The following is a 27,467-nucleotide window of genomic DNA, read 5'->3' as shown; positions in this document are numbered from 1 at the left end:
GACCTGTTTCAGTACATATCTGTTCTTAAAATTTATCGAAAATTTGTGATTTCCCGAAATGGTGGACCTTAGCAATGGTTTCGACAACCCAATCGAACATGGATTCAGCGATATCGTCTTCATAACACCTGCAATTTTAGTGATTGGTCTCGCCGGTAAGATACATTTCTAAAAAAGCGCGGTGTCCTACGCTGCAGAAATTACGGCTTTTTCAAATCATATGGCTGTTTTTACTGCTTTATTATAAAAAATATATTATAGTAAAGTTACAGACAGTTACAAATTTTTCGATAAAGAGAATCCATTAAAGCCAACAAGCCGGAATCCTGTTGCATACATAGGTCAAACACCTACAGCTGTCGCACGTGATTCAGATTTATGAACTAGCCTAGTGTGACGCGACAAGTTACGACATAGTAGACATACGATTTCATTGATTCAGATACTTCAAACTTATAATTGTCTTAACCCCTTAAGTGAACAATCCGATATGGCATCGACCTCGTGTGATGTACGCATATTGCTTAGCTCGTGACAGTCACGGGGTTGTATATCGGCACATGATTTCACGATATATTTGGTTTTACTATCACAGGAACATGTATACGATTGTAGTCATCTAATTTAACATAGATCGCTGAAGCTAATAAAATAAAAACATTTCATTAAAAAAATTCCTATGATTGAGAAGAAAACAATCCAAAAGAGATATCAGTAAAAAACGAATATGAAATACTTACATGATTTTATTGTAAGAATTTCGTTGGCGTTGAATTATGTATTCCATGCTTCAAAATATGAATACGTACATATGTTGTAACCGATACTTTGTATAATGTGTTAAAATTAAATATTCTGTACGAAATTTAATCTTTCTTATTTGCTTAAAATAAAAAGTTATTATTTAGCTTTTATTTCCTTGTCTTAGAATAACTCCCTTAATCAATTAATAGAAAGGGAAGATAGACTTTTTGGAAACTGTTTGTTCAATGTTGCTAATCACATAAAGGGTTAATGCACGAATGCGGTTCATTTTCTAAGATAAAAATAATTTTCACGAGTACATCTTGCGAAATACATATGTCATCGTTGATAATTATGACTTTGTATCCCCACCAACAATGCAATGTCTGATATTATTGTTAGTTCAATATAAGAAACGCAATACGTCAGCCTAAACGTGTTTTAATCTACATTGCAAGGTCATTTAGGCGAGGTTAAGTAGCATTTCGTGGCTTCACAACTAACACGTTGGAAGTGGCCACGTTGGCCTGACGTCCATATGACTACCAATAAGATAACTAACATACAGATCCTCTTTGGATTTAACCAATCGTTGGTCACATATTTGATCATCGTTCATGTTCCCGCCAAGCACGAGCGATCTTTTCAGTAAAACGATCATCTTTTTGAGGAGCGCCCAGTTCTCCGAAGATCTCCTCCATTTTTTCATATAAAACGTTTCATCAAGTACGTAATCGTGGTGACCAAGGGTGTCCTCATATTCTTATAGTTTTTCATTGAAACGAAAAATCCTTCCAGGTACGCTAATGAATTACAGTTCGAACATTATCACTAATAACTCGCTAACAATCTTTCAATATAACGGACGTGTTAATCGAATTGGAAAACAAAGACAATGGTACTTGCTGCGTTTATTTCTAAATAACGATTTTAAATTTTCCAAATGGACGAGCATTTGATGATTATCGGTCTTTTCTATTAATCTTCGGTGTCGTGTAAAAATGTCATTATCTAATCTGTGACGAAAACGTACACATCTTGAAATGATCATAGATATCCACCAATATAACCAAATAATGTTTCCAATTAGGATGTGGATGATACTTGCAAGTGGTCTTTTGGCTGTTGCACTAGCAAATTCGGACAATGCAGCGAGTGTTGCACCGGAAGCAGGTTCCAAAGAAGCCGTACTTCCTCCGGAAGTGGGCTCTAGCTTCGAAGAAAAACTCCCAACGACGGAGCAACTCCTGGGGATGCTCGATTCGATGACCGGCTTGTCAGATGAAGAGAAATCGAAACTCAGGGAGGATTTGTTGAAAACTATCCAAGAAAGTGATGATTTTCCACAACTTGGCAGCCAACCGATGCCTGGCAATGATCTCACTATGCAAACTATGGTCCTTTTATCTTTGTTGAGTGTAGTTGCTCTCATTTTTGGTAAATATTTTCTTGATTTGAGCTTCTGAAACTTAGTTTTATTGGACGTGAAAGTTAGACAATTTTTTTCCAATTATCGATGGTAGGGTGTTATAGATTGGTTATTGTTTTCCTTTTCCTCTGACTACTTTCAACAGACTGGTGTTGATTCGGTAAATATTTTTGTTTTATCAGCTGCATTGCATAACAAAAGCCGCTAAATCGTCATTTCTGCATCGTGTACGGCCACAGCTCAGTTTGATGTGCTACCTGTTATCTAATCGACCACTTCACCACAGCCCGTGAACAATTATTTGATCAATCGTATCCTCACCCGCTAACAGAATTAGCGGTTTATCGGCTAGGTTCTCGTAGCTAGAAAAAAAATTCTCTGACTTTTGCTTTAACGGTGTACGGAATATGGATAAAGTTTTGGATTCGTTGCGAGAGAAGGGTATATTGACCGACGATATACAGGACAAATTTTCAAATCTCCTCCCGGACCATGCCAAGGAAAAGTTGTCCAGCATATTTCAGCGATATCAAGATTTGGACAGTGAAGGAAAGCAACAATTTATGGATGAAGTAGTCGAAATGTTTGAAAAAAAACTGCAAAGTAGTTCGAGCTTATATTCGCTGTATTATACATTGTTTTATTCTCAGCCGTACACTATTTTTATTTTCGCTGTGCTATTTATAGTTTTCATTCTTGGTATGTCGTTTTTATAAACCGTTTAGTATTTATAGAGAATCGTATAAACGAGATTGATATGTTTTAAATAGGACTCGTTCTATTTTGTACTTGATAATGTTATCGTTTTATCTGTACTTTTATGATTTTAGTGTTCTTTGTCTACAAGTTATTCAAGTGCTTGTCGGAGAGGGAGTCGAAGCGGGAAGAAAAAAAGAAGAATAAACAGATGAAGAAAAAGAAGTAACGCGAACGAGGTTAATGGGGGCATGGCATTATGGAATGCGGCGAGAGAAATATGAATGTGCAACGTATAACGAATTGCAGCAATATGTACGTTGCATCGTTTTGCGGATCTATTTATCGTATTTTATGTACGATGAAAGACAATTTACATTTCACGACTTACTCTATTTTGCTAAATAAAAGAATATATTTATGAATAAAAACTGAAGCCCATTTATTAGGGGACAATATATTTTGGCAACAAAGGATATTTATTGTGCCGTTCTGTGACATACATCATATTCGCCGAAATTTCTATCGAAATATGTATATAGCATGCAACCGAATAATACACTTCCATTTATTACAGTGGAAGTTCAAGTTCCTATCCTTGTAATTTCATTTCGCACATTACCTAAATTAAAATATACAACGATAGTTTTGCCCCATTTGCTAACACGATTCTAACAATTGTTACGCGGCTCATTAGAGTGATGTAAACGACACGCGTTTTTACGTTGTATTGAGCAATGAGATGCATTACTGGTTCAATTCACATATTAAAGGTACATTCGATTGTACATAAAATATAGAAAAACGATGTTAATAGCCATATCGTAAATATTGACATCCATTCAGGAATTCGTATTTATCATTAATTCTGGAATTGATTCTTTGCAAGATTCCTAACTTACGATTTAACATTTGGTAGTAAATTATAATACTTGGTATGTTGTCCATGATTTACAAAGATGTTTAGGGAAAAATTGATCTTCCTCTAATTTGTACTGCGATATAGTGTGAACATGATTTTCCGTGGCAAAGCAATCATTATTACTCTTAATTGTCAAACTCTAATTAAATAAATCCTAACACTTTGCTATGAACAAAAAAGAAAAAATAAGGCACTTATATCTTTTCTAAAGACATTCTTTTAATATCGAAGAATAGAAACTTTGGTTTGGTTCTCTATTCTTGCTCCTTTGCCTTGGCAAAGTAGTTCCGTTAGGAGTGATGCGTTCTACGTCCTCTTAGGCGTCGTGGCTATTCGATATCGTAATAATTAATGACAATAAAAAAATATTACGCTTTGTGTACATAGAGATCATATTCATCGGCGACATCGTTCATTAACGTTGTAGGTAAAATGTGTAAATTGGAATAACAATTCATTCGACGCTGATGAATAGTCATAACAATAACAATATTCGCATACTAAATTTGCATGTCGTGGCACAAGAATTGAGTAATTGCAGTAACCACCGCCACTTACGTCTTCTCTAAATAAATTTTCAAACTAAGTAATTTACTTAAATTCTAAGAAGAGAAAAGAATTATCTGAGACACCTGTATATTACTTTTATGATAATTGAAATTTTCCTGTAAAGTAATACATATAAAATATATAATTTGACACATATATGTATTTTTTGTAATGCTGAAAACTTGTTTATCTCTGGAAGCAACAACTGCTTCTGAAATATAGTTACAGCGGAACCTTCTAGTGAGTATTGCGTGTAGAGTTTGCTTATATCTCCTCGTCTATCTGTTAGCAAGTTCCTATTTGTTCTTTTCTATCTACTTGCACAAAATAGCCGCCAAAGATAAAAAAATTAATTAACGATTAATCAATTTACCACCTTCTATATTCGCCAATAAATAATCAAAAAATATTCCTTCATAAAATCCATCGTTATAATTTAAACCGGAAAAAGTACGTTGTTTTTAAGCCCTACTACGTAGTAAATTTGTTATCGAATCACAGACACATTTGGCAAATTTAGAACACGCGAGAGATCCATTGAGTAATTTTGTAATTAATTTATCATTGGTTGTATCCTTTAGGAACGCGATGAAGGCTTTAGAAGCAGCTTGTAGCGTTCGCTCGTGTTATCTGCAACACAAAAATTATCTATTAACACAATGTTGAATTATTTTCTTTATCGACTAGATTAGACTAGAAATTGAAGGGGGCATTGTAAATTATTTCCTAATAATCTTTCCTACATTCGAATATGAAACTTATTCCTTTCTTTCTACCCCAATAAATACAACTTAAATATCGGAGTTGTCTCTTTCAATTTCTAAGTCATCCTTCCCTTCTTCCCATCTTTACCTTTGATAGTTTCAACGAAGTACATGCTTTCGTCCTTCATGTTTGCTACCAATTCATCGGTGACTATTACATGGATACCTTGGGGACCAAGAAAGAGTACAGAATGTAGTCGATCGTGGGGCAGACTTAAGGTGTTCAGTAGCTTGTTTATCAAGGCACTGCTGGTCAGACTGTCCAAGTAAGCAACTCTCCAAAGCGAACCGTTGTCTTCCAACGAGAAATAGAGGGTAAGTTTTGGGGTTGGCGCTTTCGAGTGCAGCGCATTGAACAATCGAATCCCATCAGCCAGGCCACAAATTTGGATTAAGTCGTCTCTAGAGAGTCGCAAGATATCCGAAGCAGAGAAGCTCGCGAACGTGGACTCGAATGCATTGAAACGACTAGCACGAAGCCACGTGGTTGTCTGTGCCGCGTTTGCGTCTGGTGACAATTGAGCCAAACACGATGGTGCCTATATAATCAGACAAATTGTATTTTTACGAGTTCCAGTTTACCGTAATATTTAAACTAAATATTGTTTTTGTTCTTCTAAGTGGACTCCTCTGAGTAACGCGAGACAAAATTTACTAATTTACGTTCTCAAAGGACCGAGACCCTAATCGTTTGCACTCGGAATGCATTTTAACATGTCTATCCATCAACTGAGTAACGAAAAGCCAGAAAGGTTTACAATTATTTTATTTCTGTTTACCGAGAAAGAAACTGTAATTTCCGAATCACGCTGCATACTCTAACGCTAAACTTTCTTCTTGAAAAAAATCTTTCACGAACTTTTATTGAAAAAATCAAGATAACCACCGAGTATCTAAGACCATTAAGTATCATTATCGTATCATTTACACGTTTGATATCTTATTTCTTATGTCCGTGTTTGTCTATAGCGTTTACATGAATTGATCACGCGAATACAAAGTTCGTGTATCGTCTCATACGCGATATGGAAAAAATCGTATCCGCGTAACTGACATTCCCAGTGCAAAAGCCTAAGATTTCCATTGATATTGTTTCCAGCTGATTTTCCGTAAACTAACTTCAGCTTCGATACAGGACTGGTCTGGCAAAATTGCCGCAGGCGATGGTAGAGCCGGTGCTGTTCCCACATTTTCCTTTACAGCATCAGAGGCAGGAACTAGAGGTACGATACCCGGATTGGAAACCGAAAGTGCCAAAGGCGCTACCACCGGAGATGTATTGCCACTTATAGAGCGGGTTTGGGGTGATCTGCAAGAATAACAGTTATCTCTTTTAATTCGATGAAATATTATTCTCCTAAGTTTATTTTAATCGAACGTAAAATCCGAACAGATATCCTCGGTTTAAATACTCGAATATTTTTGCATTGATCAAGGCAACTGGTGACAAAGTAGACGCTATGGAAGATTGCTGTCCGCGTAGAACGTGAATTAACGACATTAAGCACAATGAAAGCGAACACGGTAATAATTGACACCGCAACCTATCGCTACTGTATGAATATTAAGTCATTCGGCTGTGCCAGTGTTCGAAGAAGTACATCTATTATTTATAATGAGCGTTTTCTACTCTAAAGTATAAATAAAGTATAAAGTACTCTACGTTAAAGTATAAATAATGTAACTTAATTCCCGACCTTAAGATCATCTAATTTATTGGCGAGTTACATAAGCACGCAAGAATAATGGCCAGACACACGCGAACCAACGAAATTTCTTCGTCCGTTTTTCTCAACGCTAATATTCTCGTAATCGTGTAACGACATCCTTACATGGCGCGCCTCTTCAAGCGAAAAATCAGCCTGGAAATCCCCTTCCCGTCGATTCTTTTGTTGTTCCTGCCTTTTCTTATCGTCAGGCTGACTAATCCGCCGCGCATGAGATTACCTCTTCTCGTTCTGGATTCCGAAATAGAATGAATAAACTTAGCCACAACTTCCACTTGCAGAGGACCACCGCTGACCGTTACTTCATGCTCCAGGAGGTAAGCCGAGGCATTTCCGCGAAATTTCTCCGTCGATCTGATTGCCCAGCAACTCTTCAACTTCCAACTGGGACAGCTCTTTGTCATCTCGACTACTCGCTTTTTCGATTCTATCAACGTTCCCAAAAAGAATTTCCTTCAAGCATATATTCTCGTGAAAAGATTCGCCGTTCCCTTCACAGATTTCTTTCGACTTTTCATTCGCTCTTTCATGAATATATGCAATCTGAATACGCGAACGCTCGACCAATTTCCGATTCTTTCTTCGCCCATTCGTATAAATTTCAATGTTAATCGATCGCTTCCTGCTGGTTCAGCCTCGGACAGCGTTCGTCCTTTGGCAAATACATTTTTATTATCGTCGTCGTCGTCGTCGTTGTCGTCGTCTGTTGCCTCGATTTCTCGAGAACGGTTTACAGTTACGTCAGTCTCTCGGTTATCGATAAGATTTGTTTGAAACGTAGGCAGCTTTAAGCCTTATTCGCAACTGAGGTCCGATCGATCGTTCGAAAGTCTCGATTGGAGAAGGCTGAGGTCGGATACGATCGGTAGGAATCTGATCGCTATTGGTACGCGACTCTGCTGCGAACCGGATATCTCTAGTTTCGACTTTGCTCGCAGTCACGCGAAATTTCAAAAAAATAATGCGATCCTCTCTCTCGATGATGGCTGTGTACTCCTATTGTCTCTCCTCCTTTCTCTCCTTCATCTCTCGAAGGTTCCAGCGACCTCTACAATATCTCCTCTTTTTCTTTCCCGAGCTAGGTATGTCGCGAATAATTCCAGAAACTACCAACTAAATCGGCAGCCACCTGCGTTCGTTCTGATCGAAATGTGTAGTCGATTACGTGACAGGCAACTTCTCGAAGACCTCTCTCGCTCACCAATCAACCGGCAAATCGTTCGGCCGCATCTTTAAGCGATTGTTCGTATTCCTATTCGATTCTTCCTGTTCCTTGTCCACTGTTATAGAAATGAAATTGCCATCGGGCAAGCTATATCCTCTCTACACGACAAATGGCTTCTAATCGCGAGGGTAAGCGAAAATTCTGCTTCTTATTTTTCCCCGATTGCGTTACGTGATTTAACCAAGTTCCTCGTTCGTTGATTTTTTAAAACGGCCTTCTAACGTTTATCGTGAGTCAACATCCGATTTGCTGTTATCGATATCTTTGGTCTTCGTGCCCGCGATGAGACGAGTTGTATCGAAGATACAAGATTCCGCGTTAACGCGGTTTCGAAAGGAAGTTTCACGTGGAAACGTAGGTGTATGTCAGTTCAAGGCTGAATCGAACCGCCCTGGCATCAGCTTTTCGGCGGCCAGGCTGCTCGTCATCTAAGGAAGTGATCCTGGCGTGACAGGAGCACCTGACTGGCCAGGATCTCACGCACAACCACGCTCTGATCGTCGACGCGTAACGATTCGAGATCGAGGATACTCGACGCGCGAGACGATTCCGGACGATTAGCTGGAAAACGAAATTCTACACCGGACGAGGGCATTCCAACGGCGTGTAGCGGCTTCACTCTCGATTCGATGCCCGATCAATAATATTTCGCCAATCTGGAGTGTTCTTTGCTCGTTGTTGCGCTATGGTTACGTAGAAAAGTAGCCGAATCACAGTGTGTGACGCATGCGAGCCACGGACTTCCTCTTTACGCAAAAATTATCGTCGTCGCGATCCCTCGGACATCACACGTCCGCTTTCGATCGCGTCTGTCTTCCTGTTTCCCTTTATTTTCCCTCTTCGACGTTCGTTTTACTACGCGTCGATACGCAATATCAGTTCTCGATCGACGTGATTCAGTTCGCGATCGATGCTCACGATCTCCGCCAGGAAGCGTGGACAGCTCTCTGTTCCGGGATTCGTGTACAATTTATTTTTAAATTCACGGTCGATGCAGTAATCCGTGTGGTATCTTGCCGGTGCTTTATTCGTCGAAGGACGTAGACCCGTGAGCCGGAACGAACGGAAAACCAAGATCTCACCGGTTGTTAAATTATTTCACAAGGTAGAAATCGTAGCACTTATTCCCGTGCATGGTGCACTCGACCTCTGGCCGAGGATTACAGCTACGACACTGACCAGTCCACGCGAAATCGAATACTCTTTGAACGTTGAACGTGTATCACGCTTCCGTTGCCGCGTTTCGTTCCCCTTTCGTGCTTAAAGAGAAAACCTTCGATCACGTCCGCTTCTGCCAACCAGCGAGTAAAAATGGTCCGCAGAAACGAGCAATAACGAGTGTGTATCGATTACTCGCCGGGATAATCGCGACCAGCGATCGCCTCGCAGTAGGATCAGCCAGCTATAGTACGTCGCAGTGGAACGTAGCGAATCACACGAAAAGATAGTCACCGATCACCGTTTTATTTATAAACAAGCGTTCTCAGCGGTAGATCATGTCTGCGATTCTCACTGGGTTCCGTTTTTGTCGATTATCTTCTCGTCCACCAACAACGTGTCCCGTTCCCGGCGTAGTATCGCGACGCACGCAAAAAAAAAAAAGTAAAAAGAAGGTGGGAGAGAACGACGGAATAAGCAGAGGAACGAGCGGCTCACGAGCGGTATATCGCGAAAAGACCAAACGATTCCGACGAAAGAGGCTGATGGATAAACGGAGAACCGAAGCGGCTGCGCGGCGATGCGTGTATCGTGTAGCGTTCTGAATTTATTTGTCGTCGAGGTTGTCTCTCTCTATTACTCGGAGCATCGTTGTCGGCTCTACCAGATGCCGGCTTGTGCCAGTTCGAGCCAGTTTCGCGACTCCCGTGCTGGCACCTCCTCTTCCACCACCTTATCCCAAGCCTCCTATCGTCCATTGCCATTACCATCGCCACGCTTTCAGCCACCACTTTGCGAACTACTTTTACCTCCTCCACCTCCGATTCATCATCAATCCCCCTACCTTCGATCCCACGCTCGTTCCAAGAGAAACGGCAACGCAGCGCTGCATTTCTGCATTGCAAGCAAACCAGCTGCATCATGCAACGTGGCTGTGCATCGGTCTTTCTCTCGAGAGGATCGTTCTACTCGCGATTTTCTTCCTCGATCGTCTCTTACGTACGCGACCTTTATGGATTTTTCTGTCGTTTCTGACTTTCCCGACTCGGATGTCAAGAACGACCATGAAACACCTGGCCCTCTTGCTTCCGCTCAATAACACGAACGACACGATATTCTTTGTCTTTCCGTTATCATGATAGCTATTAATAGAGCGACGATGGAGGAAAAATGGCAATCGTACGACGGAATTCCTCGATACTCGTATTTACGTTTAATCGTCGTTATCGTAAAAAGTAGTGACATTGAGAGCGCGCGGACTTTGATGCATTGCAGAGTTAATGTCGCATTATCGAACGTCGTTCGCATAAAAAATACTTGCGATTTTTTATTTCATTTTTCTGAAAGAACGACGGTACTAATAAGATCGTGTCACGCTTTGTTTAGTTTCGATAGAGTAGGTCGGTCGATGCAAATTGTTGTTTAATTAGGCGAAATAACAGAAACTCGTAATATCCAGAACGAGCCGGTTAATTTACATGGCAACATACATTCACCGACACGTTGTGTAATCATATTTTACAACGATATGAAATAAACGTGTAACCCGGAAAAAGCTAAGCAGCAACAGGTACATATTACTACAGGGAAAAAGACGGTGATATGATTTGTTGTGTCGATGTAAACTGGTAGCCTCTTGTGTAAAGATCAAGGAGAAAAAATGTCTATCAACAAACATCGATCCTAACATACAGTAGCGACAGACGCTAGGGGTCAAACAAAATAAAAAAAAAATCGAACATGGCGGTTCACACTTGTTCATGCGTATCTACGAAAAAAATTGTACAGAAAGTCATCGTGATTACGTCGCAGATCACAGGAGGAATGAAATGAAAACAAGATTAATGTTTGCACTTACACTGCCTCTGTTGACGCATAGGGGCTCCCTCCATTTTGTGTGACCAAATTGGATGGCGATAACGAGTCTAGGGGAATCTGTAATCAAACAGCATCCAACCTGGTTTATTCTTTGCCAGAGAGAAGCATGAAATGACGACTTACGTCGGACAGAACCGTGCAGTCGTAGCTTGGCTGGTACTTGTCCTGTTCGTGTGCCGGCCGTCGCAGTATCTTGTCCCGATCTTGCTTATGTTTGCGATCAGCACCTTTCAACTTGAAGACCTTTACCTGGCAAGATGCAGCGTGCAAACGAGGGCCTCCCGGTAGTCGCGTTTCCACTTGGATCCGAAATGGCACGCCTTTTTCCCCACCATGTTTCTTGGGCGTGAATTCAGTGCTAATACAGTTCACCTAAGGTGCAACAATCGAATACCATTTTAGTTTCAGGGTTGGTTTCACGCACCCTTTGGTAAACCAGTTTGACACTACCACGCGAATTTCCTTTTCAACTATACAAAGATTTTAGAAAACTGTACATTAATATACACTAAGATTTTCCATTTTCTTAAAACGTTAAAAGTCTTTTTCTCGGTTGAAAGTACATGTAACGAGACGCAAAAATTTGATGAACCGCAAAAGGGTCATCATTTGATGGAAAGAGCAACGTTTTGAAACAAAGGAGAATAGATAATTAGCTGTAATTGCGGTTGATCTTCTTTTTTTATTTGCAAATCCCTTTCCTGCACCTTTATATAAACGCCGACTTCCTTGGTGGGGTCCCACATGAATTCCACGCTATTATTGGACGGGGACGGTTGACAAACGTCTACCATCCCATAACTAAGGGGAACATCGACCTCGAGCAATCTTTCACCGGGTCTTGCGCGTTGCCATGCGAGCATCTGTTCCCGTTCAGTGTACTGAAGTCTCCTCTCGTGGAAGCAAATGCGTATTGTCGACTGAAACAAAAACGTTGGATGTCCCTTCAGAGACGTTGTAGCACCGTTTGGGTGACTCACATCTTTCGAACGTCCAGGACCTTTATGAGCTCATTTGGGTTGTTACGCGTGAAGAACAAGGGAGATGTATTAATAATATATCGGTGATACGATGATGATAATAATGATAATAATTGCTAAATTTTGTCTTCGTATTACATGATTCCTGTCGCCAACGACAGACAAGAAATCATCGCAACCATCATACTGCAACCAGTATGAGCTCGTTTGATTTCGTTTTGAGAAACTAATACGTTTTTTAAAGATGTTGCTACCCAAACATAGACGATCTCCTGATCTATTCTAGGGAACCCGTAATGAGTGACCAAGTACCTTCAAAATCTTCCCGCGATATGCCGACAGATCGCCCAATTTCTTCAATTTGATCTCGTACGATTGACCTTGATTCAGGTAGGTGAGCGTCTCTTCGTTGACTTTCGTCGCAATGCTCGTGGCAGCCGCAAGCACGTATTGGAAACTATAAGAAACGTTACTCTGCCGTTAGTCAATAAAATTCTTAACTCTTACTATATAATCGCGTGACTTTCGTATCCGCGCTAGCGTGAAAATCACACTACATTTCGTGCGTTTTATTTTATAAGCATTTTAACTTAGAATGTTCGGCTACGCTGTACATTATATCGTTGGAAAGTTGCAGTAAAAATCAATCACCTACCGGCAGTCCTCGTTGAGTTCGTTTCCTTGTTGAGAGGATGAAACGTGGTTTCCCGAGGACGATGTTGGAGGATACTCCTCGTTCGAGGAGTAAAGCAACTGATGAAGACTAGCTGCTGTCTGCCCATTATTGTTACTGTCAGCCTCGACAGAGCCGTTCGAGTTGTTCGCTGGTGCCGAATTAATTGTTCTCTGTGACACGTGGTTTAAACTGAAGCAAACATTGAACGAGAAAAGAACATCAATCCTATGTGCATTCCTATAACGTTCGTTACGTTCACACGGAGGCCTGTAAGGTTGTGCGTATATGTACTTCTAATAGCAATTGTCGCGCTTCTCCGAGATTAACGCGATTCGCGATTAATTTCATACAGACTGCACTCACTATAAATTAAAGAACACCGACGGCGAGAGCGTTAAATCCGACGGTGTTTTCATTGCTGTTGAAACTAGTTTCAGGAGGAAACCGATCGTATCATACGAAATGAAATTACACTCAATTCGCGGTCGTCACGAACAGTTTTCACTAGTTCGTCGAAATACTTTACTGCTATTAGTCTCGGTGTGGGTTGTGCGTAACGCCGAGTTCCTAATTAGGGGCAATTTCTACGCAGACAATTCATCCATTACTCGCGCAGCTTTCGCAATAATACGCTCTTATGGTTTCCATTTCTTTCTTTCTTAACCCTTCTAACGAATGTGTATCTACGTTCGTCCAAGCGTCGTTGTCTCTCTTCTATAAAGTTTGCTCGCTTAAACAACTCCTATGATACGTCGCAGCGCGCGTCCATGATATTTAGTACGATGCACGAGTCAGAATCTCCAGCGATGGACCCAGTCTCGGTTAAAAATAAATACTGCTTGAATCGTCGGAACATCCAAAAATATATCCCAAAAAAAAAAATCAACGTTCTTTGGTCCGTTGTTTGTAACGAGTAAGAAAATCTAGAAAAGTGTCCGATAAGTTCCACGAGTCGCGCTAACTTGCAAGTTTAATCTCGCTGAAAAACATTCGAGGGATCACATTGCGCGCGTATATGTATCGTTTTGTCGCGAAGATAAACGCGAAATTGATTCCGTGAGATCGTACGGACGCAGGCTCTTAAGGAAATCACGTTTCTCGCACGATCGTGTCGGACGAACTGGCACGGGACACCGACGGGGTAACGCGGCGAGAAAACGATCGAGAAATCTCGTAAGAGTAAAGGTCTGACCTGCGTGCCATTTGTCCGATAGTTGTGCGAAGAAACGTGACGATATGCCTCCTATCAGTCTCGAGACTCTGCGGGGGAGTCTCGCGGCAAATTCCGCTGTTGGCTTTGTTTTCTTCCTTTAAGGTCGCCGCTCTTGTACCGTTTCCACCGTTTCTAATCAACGTACTGATCGAACGCCACTGACGTTTCCAACGACCGACTTATCGCGAGACGATCGTCGGATCACGCGTCAATAGGCGGAGGAAAAAGTAGCTGGAAAAGGGAAGAAATATTCGCCGCGATAGACGAAGGATGCGGTTACGAAATGAACGTGAATGTGCTCAGACGAGGTGATAATGCCTCCTGTGTAACGCACGAACAAAAACGCTCAGCGGATTTTGCAGCGTGCTAAGGCAACTTACTTGGAATTTTGCTGATTTTCCGGTGATGGTGCTTCTTGCTTGAACACCGTCAACGATGGTAACGCGAGCAGGGCTTCGCTGCGAACAAATTTCAAACGATTACACGCCTGTTTCTTCTTTCTTTTTCACGCGTATGACTACGATTTGAATCTCCATCCGACGGTTTTTCGTTGAGTAACGATTAAAATTAACATAAAATTAACATTGGTTGATCTGTAACGATATTGCGAATTACATAATCGCGTATTATTAAACACGAAGCGCGGTAGTGTCCGAGGTGGATAGACGCAAGTGGAATCTAATTTCTATGTTTTTTCTATGTTTTCTAAAATTTTCTATGTTTACTTCACGCAAGTTTTTTTCCTTAATCGACTTGGACCTCTGTCACACTTGGTTTTTGCGACGTTCGCTACTACAGAATGCCGTTAAAATCGATTTAGGTTTACGATTGGAGGATGTGTCCGATAATAACCAACAGATTCCGGTTTTCGCTATCGACGCTTATTGATTATGAATTCGTGACGCAAGCGGCTAAGGAACGGTCACTAGTATGTGTGTTCTATGTGCTAATATCTAATCAGTTATAAAATAATGATCCATTTTTTTTACAAACACAGGCGATTCGTATTGCCTGATCTTTCGTCGACTCGTCATCGACGTTTAAACTTCGCCGATTAACTTCAACCTTTTGTAAGCTATGATCGTGAAAACAGAAACACTCGTATCTGTATATACGAAGATATCCGGGTACCTCTCGGCAATTTACTTGCAGATAAAAGGTTCATCGTCAGACAAGATCCAGCGCGAACTGGAAAGAAATTACTGCGGCTTACATAAACGACATTTTATGAGAGTAAAGGAAAAAAGGATTTTAGATATTCTCATATATCGGATTTTCTCGCGTTCGTCTTGTCGTCTAATGGAGCAATCGTAAAATGAGCAATGGATCAACAGTTGTCGAGCGTTACACCACATAACCAAAATGGTTGTAATTGTAAATTGTAGAGATGCGTCTCTGCGATGTACCGTAATTATTAAGGCGGACCAATTGATGAAAGAATAGTTTGAGAACCGCAATGATAAGAATCACTATATGATAAGAGTCAGTAAGGTCAACCAAAACCGGAACGTACCGGTTCGCGAATGAAGCGACATTAATATCAACCACAGTGTAGTATCGCGATAAAGTACCACCGAAAATACAAATTAGCCGAACAAATTTGGTGTAATTACTAAAATAAATTTGACATTACTGATCTCACTTAATACTTTAATTTAATTTACTAATACGTTATAGATGCTGTAAACAAGGCCACAACAAGGTTCTTATCGTTTTTGTTGACGAATACAAAGTCAGTGGAATAAGGGGACTTAACTGATTGTAAGAAACAACAAAGAAGTCGTCCTTAAGCCGCAGAGCAAACAGGACCACTAGCAATAAATGAATAAAAAATGTTTTATTTAGTAATCTTACTTTAATCACTCACCTACTTTTCAAATATTGATGCATGTTTCCGGTTCTCGGAACTCGAGCTCAATTTCTTTCCTTTGTATATATTCAACGATTCCACAAACATCGTTTAGTTCCTTTATCTACACTAATTTATTTTCTCTTAAACATTTCTTAACTATATTAAGGAGTTACTTTTCTTTTTGACATAGATCTTAAATAAACTGTAAACCATGTTCAGAGTCACTTATACTTTTACACTATATCCTAGATAGAGAAATAATAAAAAAATGCTGGTTCTGCGCTCGTGAACAATTCCACGGATCAGTCCTATTTAGACTTACAGCAGAAGATAACCGTTCTCTACAAGTTTTCATTCATGATTCTCCGAAAAATCGTCTAGATGTGTTATAACGACAACGAGGGAGATACTACGTGTACAAGCAGGTCTGTCAGCTGATTCTTAAGAGTCGTCTGGGCTGTTTCTCGCACAAACGTTGGTAAGTGCGTTTAATGTGTATTATCTAACATCGAAAGTTCCAAATGGTTGAATCATTCGTTCGTCCACTACTTCCTGTTATTACATTTTATCTTTCACGCAGATTGTACGGAATTTCGGTTCCTCGAGTATCCTACTGTGATTTGAAACTTGCTGAACCTTGATGAACGAACATGTGACTATAATTTATAACATGTCATCTATGATTTATTAATTAAACATGTACGAAGAAAATTATCTAGGACTCGTTGCAAAACGCGTTTCTAATTACGTTTAGTGAAATAAGTAGCGAATTAAAAACGGCGAATAGATTGCAAATGGAGAAAGTTGTTGAACGAAGAAAAGTCTTCAATTGATTTCACTTGACGTGACACAAAAATTCTGACAGGTTGCTACAATTGGTTTCGGGACGGAAACGCACGTGCCTGTACGCGCGGACACTCGCAAAGCGTCTAAGCGTCTGCGGCCGGTGTGATTTCCCAGCGTACGGTTGTTCAAGCCTCGAAACACCGACAACTGTGTCTGGTTTTAACCGGATTTCTGACTCCACGTTCTAGTTCCCACTACCGACTACGTTTTAATCGAGATTCGATCCATTCCTGCAACGTGCACTGCACATAGGTTCTCCACGGAAACCTACTTTATCGGCTTTGAACTTCTTCGCTCATATTGTAACAAATTCTTCGTGATCGACCATCGATCGAACTTTAATAAAGATCCAAGTAACTTCTGCTTTTTTCAACTAAAAAGATAGAGTTCTGCATGGTGGACGACTATACAGAAAGATCGTCGAGCTGTTTCCTACCGTAGAGCTAATTTGAAAGAAACGACGACGCTTTGTCCCACTCCTTCTCTACTACTCACCTTCGTTTAATCGAAGTTCACTCTTATCACTCTGACCTCTTCCGATAAAACCGCTTCGGAGGAAGAAAATTCTATTTACCTCATGTTATAGGAGGCGACGGCTGTCGCGAGGTCGGAGGCCGCAAGTGCCGACAGAGATCCATCGAAATCGGCGGCAAGATGTTCTGCCAGCTCCTCCACTTGGGTTGACCATCCTTGTCCAGGACCATTGTTCCCAACAGATCCTGGAAATACGAATTACAAATATGAAATAAACGAATATACGATATTCAGGCAAAACAGACGAAAACAACCCTGTATTTTATCGTGGCAAGACCAATGTTCTTCTCTAAATGCAACATCATATTTTTCCTACTTTTATCATACCGATGTATAGCGTACAACCTTGTGCATTAGCGTAATTGATGTAAAACTGATGATGCATGGCGCCAATCCTAGACTTGGTCTCCTGGAGGGCCATGACTGCGTTTCGTCGCCGACTCTTGGAACTTATGGCAGGATATCGTCGACTATGCAATAATGGCAACCTGGCGCTGTCGACTTCACACCACTTCATTCTATCTTTCTACGAGGGGATGAACCGGAGCTAGCACACTTGTAGCGACACCACCGAAATAAAAACGATGCGCATGTACCTTCGCGTAGTTTCTCTCGGATGGAGAACTAGTATCAGCTTCTCCTCTTTCTTTCCTCGGACTTAATCAGCGATACACTGTGTACTCTGGAGTTATCACAGTTTCTGTGACCACGTGGTCGAAAAGGCGTCGAATAAACGCGGAACGACACTTTTAGTGAATCAGTTTCGAGACGTTCTCCGAAGCAGTATCTGCTCCGATATACAACCACGAACTTGGACGTTTCGCCACAAGAAGACGAGGATCCTTCGTGGACACAAGTTGAACGAAGACGTAGCACGTTCGGTTTCGCAATTTGACCAGAACCGTTACGAAGCGACGTTGGTAATTCGGCAGCTTCTAATGACAGAATCTTGTTCGGTGAAGCGCAACGTTATACGACAATTTTTGCATAGCAAATGGAAACTTTCTAAACCACGGATCGTTGGTGTTCTCTTTAAGTACATAGACTTTATAATTGTACTTGGTGGCGGATAATTTAAAGCATCTAACACCGTAGATACGTGACTGAATTGAGCGGGATAAGAACTTAGAATCGCCAGTGCCTACGACTGTGTATCCGAGGTCCTCGACACGACCTTTCGAATGATATGTCTATATTGAGAACTGTATGATAGCAACGACGCTGGTGCATTCAAAGACTCGAACGAACACCAAAAAATAGAGGAACTACTTGGAAAATCTATGGAGCGAATTTTTTTTTTCTACGTATACTCATCTCCGAGATACGAGTACACGGAGAAATCTATTTATCTTGCCACTTGTTGCACAATTTTCTAATCAGTCTCAGTCGATCGCTCGGTGAACTCTAACCTATTGTGCGTTCTTAAATGCTTAAATCGATAAGTTTCGTAGTTGCTATACAATCCACGATTACTGAATACTTCATGTACATGTACTAACCATCTCTCCTAGCATGTTTCTTCTCGAGTTCCGTAATTTGTGGCAACGGCTCCCCGGCTCGACGTTTCAGGCTGCTCTGCTGGCAATTGGGGGAATTGTCGGAAGACGGGCTGAGATGTTGGGGTGATTCGCTGCTCGAACGTATCTGGACACTGTCCTCCGGGGAATCCTTCGGTGAGTTGTATTTATCCTGCCATAAAGAATTTTGTGGACTGTGATATCCCATTGACGCCTATAAAATGTTTGATCATCGTCAGTTCACGGGATGAATCGCGCGGAGCTTCACGGATTCCGCTCGAACAGCCACGACGACGTGACCGAGACGCGATTCTCAAACTGCTAGTTGCGCGAATAGAATCGGCTCTATCGCGTGTTCAACGAGAGCGCGATGAACGAAAACGAAGAAGAAAAATTGACTGATATGGTTAACGCGCGTGTTGGAAATACGGAGGACGTTTCTGCCCTCTCGCCAAGTTAATGAAAACGAGCGTCGTGAAGCGTCGCGTTCAACGCGAGTACCAACAAGATGATACCATTATCATAAGGAACATCGTGAAACTTACATGCTGAGTGGCGATGGGGTCGCACCTGTTCTGACGAACTGGGGACAGCTGTTCGTACGGAGGCGACGGTGTATTGGGAAACCATATCGTCCCGTTCAAAGCATCTGCACCGCCGTCCATGATGAATTCCAGCTCCATCCAACGACCCTAAATCTCGAAACACTCCTACCAGGGTTTGTTTCTCAGGGTAACACTACCTTTATCGATTGTTTTCTTTCTAATCACGATTCTATTCGCCCTTACTGTTCGAGTGCTCAGAGATTCTTTGGAGAACGCTTTGGTCGCCTATTATTCGAAGAGAAGATTATAAGTCCGAGTTTAGTTAGAACATGAACGATCATCCACGCTGAAATTTTTTGGGATCAACATGGACTCGGGCACCTCTGTCGCTCGACTTTTCTAAGCGCTAACGTACATTCTGCGGCTGATAGGTTTCCCAGTTTTTGTTCTTTCGTCGGTTCGTTTCCCTCGTTCCACTTGATCTTTCGGATTCTTTCGTTTCACCAAAACGTCCTCCTTTTTTCTGCGTCCTCCGCGTATTTTCCTTCCAGATCGACAATGATCTCGGAAGTGCACGGTGCATCACTCGACCACCGTCAATGAAGGGCCGAACTTCCTCGAGATAGAGCTATCCTTAGAACATTACGAAGAAGCTGTTGTACAATTTCTTGATGCCAGTTGTCTCGCGTTGCCGGTGCGTTTCCAAGAGTGCGCAACCCCGCGACTTGAGGGACAGAAACCGCGAAAAGACGACGAACGCGTCCTCGAATACCATCGCCACACCTTGGCTGCAACGCATCTTGTTATTATTTTCCTTGAGAATTTTAAAGTCTCGCGAAAAGACAGTCTGCTAGCTACTCTCTTTCTCTTCCTCTCGTCCAACGTATCCTCGGTTCTTCGATATGGAAAAGTTGTACGAATTGCAAACTGTACGTTCGACCGACACTTTCTACAGTTCGATAAAATAGAACGTAAATCAGGAGTTGCTTTTCTGGCAGAAATTTCGTTTTGTTTTATCTTCAATGAGAATTCGTTTCGTTTTGATACGTTAAAAACGATCGTCGCTCTTAGCGAGTGTCACTGGACACGTAAAATATATTTCGGTTTGCTTTCTAACGACTATGGCTCACACCACTTGATAGTGTCTCGATAATCGAAGGCCTTCGCCTATCACGTCGTCACCACATTTTCAGGATCCTTCGTTCCATGATGCCGACCGAAAGATAAACTTGATCCGGAAGAAAAAGACGAGGCTTCGTGGCGTAAGACCAAATCGAATGTGTTTCGTTTCTCGACCTTTCTCAAAGTCCTTTCCACTCGGCCAAGGACGATTCTTTCCAACAATTCACCCCGCAACGTCTTCTTCGTTGGATACTAAGAACACGAATCTTCCCTACGGATTAACTCCTCTTTCTTTCTTCCGAATGTTTCGCTTCGCTATCTCTTGATGATAAATGCTAACGATCAAGATCTTTCGAAGAGCAAGAGCCAGTAAATTTGAGCCATTCAACTGGCGAACGAGACTTCGGATATCGTTCGAGATACGTTTATCGCGCGTTATCGAAATTCAAAACTATACTCGTCTGGCTAGCTCGTTCTTCTTTTCGAAAATATCGATGTCCGATTTCCACTGATAATATCGGCGATAAACGAATCTTATTTTGAAATCGGTTGCGATGCAGGCCAAATGCCTCAATTTCCTGATACAATTGCCGCTGTCGTATTCTTCTGCTTGATTATCTTTATGAGGCTCGGTGCTACCCGTTGACCGACTTAAACCGACTGAAACAAACTGAACGCGCGAATGTCTCTCGGATCTCTACCCTTGCGAACGTCAACGGACAGCAAATTGCGCGACACTGACGACGTTAAAAGTTTTGAAGCGAATGCTCCAGCGATGTCTTCTGTCTAAGAACGATCTGGGTATCTGATCCAATCGCGACCGCCGGTATTAAAAGGCTGACCAATAGTGTCTACGCTGGAGGGTCGACCCGACCGTCAATTGGAACCACTCAGTGCTGATGAGCAAAATGTGACTTGGTTTACCTCGTAAAATCGTCCCGTATTTGGTCACGTAGCGAATTCGAATTTCGATTAATACCTGACCTATTCTGCTTTTTCTATTTGACGAGCGAATATCGTCCAACTTTTTTGTAATCGAATAATCCCGGGCCAAACTTTCTCCACGGTGACTCTCGAGTTTCGCTGCTATTTCAGATGACGATGACGACGTTTACATCGATTTGACGAGCAGTTGCGTCGTAAAAGATGACTGTTTGCCACGTGGATTAATTATTTCACGAGATGTTATCTCTGTCTTTAGACGAAGTGTGTTTTCGTTTCGAAACTTCCAACGAGATCGTAGGAACGCAAGTCGTGTCTCTCTCTTTTTCTTTTTTTTTTCTTAAATCAATCACAGGTTAATTGAGTGACGAGAGGATGTCGATGCGCTTCCGGGTAACGTTATCAAAGCCACGTGCCAGCCGGTGCAACGAAGAACGTGGAACAACTGTTAATCGTTATTAGAGCTTCTTGTAGCTACGCGAAAATGTGTTTGCATAGAGATTCTGGAGAATTAGACGAAGATGATTTATCAGAGTGCTTCCTTTACGTCGAACGAGCTTCCAGACTGATCTGTGCCAGCAATCCTTAAACTTTCAGGTTGTTCAGAGTGCCGCTAAGCTTCGTCCCAGAAAATCGACGAGATAAACTAATATCGTAGAAGTAGAACCTGAAACAACAAAATCAATATACGTCCACGGAACAGGTGTTGGCCGAGTCGTCTAGGGAACTTTCCATAAACGTCAACTCTGTACACGATCGAATACGCTGAACACACGAGATCGGTATTTTTCAATCATTAAAAAAAAAAGAAAAAGAAAAAAAAAAGAAAAAGAAAGGAAAGTCACTTTTATCGAAAGATATACTAACAGTGTCTCGTTTATCGCTATTTAGCTTAATTCTGATTTACACGACGAAATCTTGCACACCGATAGCTTTTCGTGGAAAGCACAGCAGCCAGCCAAGTTACGTTGAAGCGCCACTCATCCTGCTCGTCGACTGACAAACGAATCGTCATGTTTCCTAATTTTCTGTACCATCATTTTCTCCTAAGCGTCTTCCACGTTGTTCTCCGCATCTTTGCACGTACATCCGTTCAGCAAAGCTGGCCAGCTCAACGGGGTTAGACGTCTGAAGTTTCGCTGATTGAAGTTAATCCGCGAGGTCATTGTTATACGCGCTACTCGGTTCCACACAAATTAAACGGTGCGTGTCTTGTGCAGGAAAGCTCCGCAGAACTACGAGTATCGTCGTATCAACGACACTAGCACGTCAAGCCCGAGTGATCCGCACGACTGCGGCAAGGAACTCTCTGAGGAACTTATGACGACGTTTCGACCGATCCTACGAGATCAACGACCACCGACGGTGAATTACTTCGCGACCTTGTCTCTTGCTACCGTGAAGTGTATTTCGCTCCTTCAACGAACAAGATTGTTCGTTCGTCAGGCAAACTATTCGCTCTATATGAAATAATAGACTTGCGTCGACGACGGAATTATTTTCAACGTCTTTCTAGGATCACTTATGCAAGCGATCAAGGGAATGCGCATACCGTGGTAATTTATCTCAATAATTTTGATTTGAAGTTTAAAATAGTTCCCTGAAGCTGTGGATAATTTATTTTTTTTTTCAAACATGACGTAATGCGCTAAACAGAATCGTCTTAATCAATGAACATGTATCGTGTTTTTTCGAGGTAAATATTCTTGTCTCTAAGTAATTGTTCACTTATGAATACTAAATTTATCGCTCGTACGATCTGTAAAAGCTGAACATAAGAGATGTTAAAAAAGTCATCAACGTTGTTTCTATATTCTTCGGCTGGAAATCGTCGTGATATTTAATCAGGTTTAATTCGAGCGACACGGATGTATTGGAAAAAAAAGAACGACTTTTACGATTGTTCGGTTAGGAACATGTGATTGTATAACAGACGTAAGTATTAACTCGTCGAATAGACGAAGGAGTCTAGTATCAACCACGAGTAGAGACCTCTGTTCCTGCAAATTATACTAAGACACCAAGGTCATACATATATCTGCCTCATAATGGACGAACGCACGTCCGAACCACGTGTAAGATCTTCTGCGTCGTCTGCTTTTGATTGAAATTATAAACCGGTTGGTACATTGATATCACTGCATCACGACTCTACTAACTTACTTCGAGACAGTGCCAAGGATAGAGATCTTTCGTCAACGTCATTGCCAAAGGTTACAAAAATCATGATCGTACATGGTGGATCGTATCGAAACACGTGCAGGATTTCCTTCAATGTTTTTAATTCTTCAAACGTACAAAATGTCTGTAACAGAGCGACAATGTTAAATGGTTCCGCGAATCATAGCTTGCTAGAAAATAGCCATTAATCATTACGAATACGCCGTGTGAGTCAATTCATATTTCTGTGCTCGATTTCTTGCAACGCTTGTCGACATTCTTGTTCCAGAACGCCACTCCAAACTTGATATCGATGATTCAACCCTGGTACAGCATGTAAGACCGTCTTGGACCCTAACACGCCTGTATTTCTATTCGGGACACCGTAGAATATTCTTAAAACCCTAGAGTGCAAGAGTGCCATAGCGCAAAGAGGACACGGCTCCCTTAACAAGAAGGTCCAGTATCCTGTACATAAATAAGGACCACATTTTTTCGTGTCTGCTGCTTCAGTTTGTTCGACTGTCCTAGAATCCATCGTTTTCGTTGAACCGTTATTCCTGCGTCCTCGTCGAATTTCAGTAGATTGCAAACATTCTTCCTTTGGAAGGCTAATTTTCGATAGCGTTTTCGGATAGCAAAGTGGAGCTTCTTCGACATATTTCCTTTTGATTCTCATTTCCTTGGTCATTTTATTTTCTGCGTTTCTGTTGGCGGAAGATTCAGAAGTTTCCGAATCATCGGTACCCTTCTGTTTCAATCTTTCCTCGAATTTCCAAGCTCCTCCACCTTGAAGTCTGGCAACGAGATCTACGGCCAACATAGCTGCGTGCCACATTGGATGCCGATCGATTTTCGAGGCTGCGACCGCAAGGATTCTTCCATCCACTGGGTCAACGATCACCGCGCTGCCGTTACAATTCGAGTCGCCGACAGCTTCTAATCTGGCTGCCTCTACCACAACGTTCATGTACCTCTCTATAAGAACCAATTGATGTTCCGTGAAAATCGATCCATCGACCAGTCGTTCGATGTTAGGATCTGGATGAAAGTTCAAAGGCCAAATGCTCGAGGCCCGCGCAGCTTGTGCTTTCGTTTTGGCTGCTCTCACTGGCACTTTTGCTGTATGAAAGTCATCTTCCAATAAGGATAAGTTAAATCCTCTTTTCGTTAATATCATTTTCAGTTTGTCTTGAGTCAAAGTAAATTCTTCCTTGGATTCCTTGCAGTCTTTCGTTTCCGCTAACAATTTTCTAGAGTCTACCGGCGCCAACAGCAACTTGTTTGAGGAGCAACGTTTCAGATGATGGAAACCTGGCAGAACGGAAGAGATACTCTTAATCGCGATCGAGATGTCCTCTTTCCTTTTAAGTAAACCCACGTAGACAAGCTCAAGAGGTAGATCAGCAATGAAGTCGTGGTTTAAAATCGGTCTCGCTATCCAACTTCTTGTCGTCGTTTCCATTTCGCTGCCCTTGGCGCATTTGGGCGAAGAGATCGCCATTTCTCCTGAAAAGATGGTGCTTTCACTTTTCGTCGGTTCATCTTCATCGATGTTTTTTTCGAATTCTATATCTTCGGTGTTCTTTTTTTTCCGATAAATCGTCTGTTTCGTGTGTTTCAAGCTTTATTCGACTACTTATTCTTTTATTCTATGATTAGACGTAGCAACGCGTCCGCATAATAACGCCTGGTAAAAGAAGCGGAAGAAGATCTACAACGTCTCGTGGGAGAATGATAGTTTGTGGCGGTGCACTTGGTACGGCTCACAGGAGGAGAAGCGATTTTAAATTGCTGTCAAGTTGGGCCACGGTCGGATCGATTGTCGGAGTTAGACGCAATTGTACGACGTCGATCCGCGAACAGAAGGAATAAGGTCTTTGTTGCCACGCCATCCCGATCCTGCGACGATCGCTTGCCAGTTTAAACGTGAAACCTGCGGATGGAACGGTAACGAGAGACCGTCGTGAAATCGTACGATAGTTGCCTGATTTTCGTGGACATGTCCAATGACTGCTGGCACGAATCGTCAGTTTGGGCCATCGAACGACCGACAAATTATTTGGAATATCCATGAATTTGCCACGAGGGTTGGACAATGATATAAAACTATGAGAGAGACTGACAAAAACGAGAAGGACAAGTCGGGAAAATGTTTGAAGAGTACAGGCGAAGAACACGATAAGTCATATTTTCCATCCTTTATAAGAAAGCATCTCTGAAATCCAATCTCGTGCTATCAAAATTATTTTCCTATTCGGCTTCGAGGCTGCACATATGTTTTCCTATCCTGTTCGTAATTTTAAATATGTAGCAGTGATAAAATACCAAAGATATTAAAATTCTTAACACCTTTGATTTTTAATAAAAAGTTTACAATTAGTTTATAATTAATAAATTAGTCCACCAGTTATTTTGAAAAAGTTTCCACCTTTGGACCTAGCAGCAGATTCTTTACAGTCGTAGGATGAAATTAAAATAAAAAAATGAACAAGAACGTACTTATCAAGTTTTTTCCTGTGATCTTCATTTGTTAACGCCTTGGATCGTGTCGTTTTATCAGGCGGACAAGATATCGTGTAAAATAGGTCTCGAGACGAGACGGTACTCGATGAAAGACCCATTGGAAATGCAATCTCTTTTGTCCGAACAAAGTTTAAATCACATCGATGGGAAATCTTAATTGACACGACATAAATATATGTTTATGGTCGGTAAACGAGTTACATCAGTATCGAAAACGTGATTCGACAATGCTACTTGGGAAGTCACATCTTAAAGCGTATTAACCGACCAGCGGGAGGAAAATATGCCATGGTCGGATGTTCTGTGAATGGATAAATGAGTGGACAGGACAGATTAAATTATAAAACGTTCATAGCGTAATAGCGTGTCGCGAATACGAGGTTATTGTTAAAGATGATCATTAGACGACTGATAATTTTATTATGCATCTCGGTGAAAGAACGCGACGTACGACTGAGCTTTATTGAAACGTTGAAAGAATAATATATACATACGAATATGTAACTTATAACCAGACGTTATGTAAGAATTTCATTTAATTCGTTATCTCGATAGTCTCCTTCCACAGAAACTATTTTGAACGAATGTATAGAAAGCAAGAGAAATCAAAGAATATTCAAAGTTTAGACGATTTGGAGATCGTGTTCGTGGTGTGCGTTGTATTCGTCGGCGACAGAAATAAGTTAAATTTCGCGCTTCGTTACGTCAACAAAGATGGTGGTGGCACATTCGTGCAAAGCGTGTTCCTTATATAACGTAAAAGGAACAACAAGCAAGCTCGAGTGACGCAGCACACGCAAACGTAAACTCGCTAGGCGAATGCACTGGACGAATGAGACGGCCACTTAATTAACGCGAACTTGTAAAGCAACTTATGGTCGATTTAAACGTCGCGATTTCGTTCGGTCGGGGAGGTCTATTTTTTAATGGGTTCTGTTCACGTGCCAATATGTCCTCCCTGGCCTTGAATCGAGACATGACACGCGTGCTCCGCATCTTTCGCGCTTGTCAAACAAAACAAATCGAGTTGATCGAGAAAGATGAGACGTATTACCAAAAGAGCGACACGATCATGATAAACGAGCACACGCGTACATTATTTACACGACCACCATTGAAAAACGATGAAAATCTCTTACCTGCTGCTGTGAGAGTACACGTTCCAACGACTGCTTTCGGCCTGGTTCTTTCCGGGAACGATAAACCGGTAAATCTCTGTTAGCCACACCTTGCACACCTCTCGATGCTTTACACTCAGACAACGACACACAAATAGCACAGAACGCACGTGAAGATATCCGCGGAGATCGACGTTTACAGCAGCGCGACGTATACCTTTCGTGATTACGAGTTATCGGCGCTACTGGCGCACCCTCTGTCGGCCATTCGTGTAAGCTGCCGACTGGAGGAAGGGAAGCACGACCACACCACGTTCCGTATTTTCTTTCTTCTTTTTTTCACA

The 27,467-nt window shown here is 41.7% G+C and overlaps 3 protein-coding genes and 1 long non-coding RNA gene across 13 annotated transcripts; 1 reads left to right on the top strand and 3 right to left on the bottom strand.

Moving 5' to 3' along the window:
• Nucleotides 1-6: 6 nt before the first annotated feature.
• LOC117216516 lies at nt 7-1,071 on the bottom strand. The gene is made up of 3 exons (XR_004489378.1): nt 741-1,071; nt 338-643; nt 7-128 (listed from the first exon to the last, which is right to left on the bottom strand). It is a non-coding gene; the product is annotated as an uncharacterized LOC117216516 (long non-coding RNA).
• On the top strand, nt 18-3,970 carry LOC117216514. 4 transcript variants are annotated; one of them, XM_033463260.1, is made up of 3 exons: nt 18-155; nt 1,835-2,181; nt 3,004-3,970. In XM_033463260.1, exons 2-3 carry the CDS (start codon nt 1,836-1,838, stop codon nt 3,096-3,098), a joined length of 441 nt encoding a protein of 146 aa, XP_033319151.1. In that variant the 5' UTR covers nt 18-155; nt 1,835; the 3' UTR covers nt 3,099-3,970. The 4 variants fall into 4 exon arrangements, with proteins under 4 accessions (XP_033319151.1, XP_033319152.1, XP_033319149.1 ...); XM_033463261.1 differs by lacking the exon at nt 18-155 and adding an exon at nt 1,115-1,470; XM_033463258.1 differs by lacking the exon at nt 18-155 and adding an exon at nt 1,115-1,542.
• On the bottom strand, nt 3,328-20,786 carry LOC117216508 (transcription factor CP2-like protein 1). 4 transcript variants are annotated; one of them, XM_033463231.1, is made up of 12 exons: nt 19,256-20,785; nt 18,693-18,924; nt 17,234-17,378; nt 14,342-14,419; nt 12,728-12,937; nt 12,385-12,529; nt 11,800-12,036; nt 11,216-11,464; nt 11,073-11,149; nt 6,224-6,413; nt 5,193-5,643; nt 3,328-4,970 (listed from the first exon to the last, which is right to left on the bottom strand). In XM_033463231.1, the coding sequence occupies exons 1-12, from the start codon at nt 19,391-19,393 to the stop codon at nt 4,918-4,920; spliced, it is 2,205 nt and encodes a 734-aa protein (XP_033319122.1). In that variant the 5' UTR covers nt 19,394-20,785; the 3' UTR covers nt 3,328-4,917. The 4 variants fall into 4 exon arrangements, with proteins under 4 accessions (XP_033319122.1, XP_033319123.1, XP_033319124.1 ...); XM_033463232.1 differs by having other exon boundaries at nt 11,800-12,012; nt 19,256-20,784; XM_033463233.1 differs by having other exon boundaries at nt 18,693-18,882; nt 19,256-20,783.
• Nucleotides 20,787-22,939: 2,153 nt separating this feature from the next.
• LOC117216511 (probable inactive tRNA-specific adenosine deaminase-like protein 3) lies at nt 22,940-27,398 on the bottom strand. Of its 4 annotated transcripts, none has more exons than XM_033463247.1 (2): nt 27,145-27,398; nt 22,940-25,415 (listed from the first exon to the last, which is right to left on the bottom strand). In XM_033463247.1, exon 2 carries the CDS (start codon nt 24,981-24,983, stop codon nt 23,712-23,714), a length of 1,272 nt encoding a protein of 423 aa, XP_033319138.1. In that variant the 5' UTR covers nt 24,984-25,415; nt 27,145-27,398; the 3' UTR covers nt 22,940-23,711. The 4 variants fall into 4 exon arrangements, with proteins under 4 accessions (XP_033319138.1, XP_033319140.1, XP_033319137.1 ...); XM_033463249.1 differs by having other exon boundaries at nt 22,940-24,988; nt 27,145-27,394; XM_033463246.1 differs by lacking the exon at nt 27,145-27,398 and adding an exon at nt 25,982-26,475 and having other exon boundaries at nt 22,940-24,988.
• Between the last annotated feature and the right edge of the window lie 69 nt (nt 27,399-27,467).

The sequence above is a fragment of the Bombus bifarius genome, unplaced genomic scaffold (genome assembly GCF_011952205.1).
Source record: "Bombus bifarius isolate JDL3187 unplaced genomic scaffold, Bbif_JDL3187 scf7180000010271, whole genome shotgun sequence".
In the NCBI taxonomy this organism is placed as follows: domain Eukaryota; kingdom Metazoa; phylum Arthropoda; class Insecta; order Hymenoptera; family Apidae; genus Bombus; species Bombus bifarius.
Note: the sequence above shows the minus strand (reverse complement) of the source record. Positions and strands in the feature narration are given on the sequence as shown.

Coding starts and splice junctions, on each gene's coding strand:
- LOC117216514 (XM_033463260.1), top strand. CDS start 1,836: ATGTGGATGATACTTGCAAGTGGTCTTTTGGCTGTTGCACTAGCAAAT. Junction 2,182..3,003: donor TGTAGTTGCTCTCATTTTTG/GTAAATATTTTC, acceptor TTATGATTTTAG/TGTTCTTTGTCTACAAGTTA.
- LOC117216508 (XM_033463231.1), bottom strand. CDS start 19,393: ATGGAGCTGGAATTCATCATGGACGGCGGTGCAGATGCTTTGAACGGG. Junction 12,938..14,341: donor GAAAATCAGCAAAATTCCAA/GTAAGTTGCCTT, acceptor TGTTTGCTTCAG/TTTAAACCACGTGTCACAGA. Junction 11,465..11,799: donor AAGTCGGCGTTTATATAAAG/GTGCAGGAAAGG, acceptor GTTGCACCTTAG/GTGAACTGTATTAGCACTGA.
- LOC117216511 (XM_033463246.1), bottom strand. CDS start 26,009: ATGAAGATCACAGGAAAAAACTTGATAA. Junction 24,989..25,981: donor CACAGGAAAAAACTTGATAA/GTACGTTCTTGT, acceptor CCATCTTTTCAG/GAGAAATGGCGATCTCTTCG.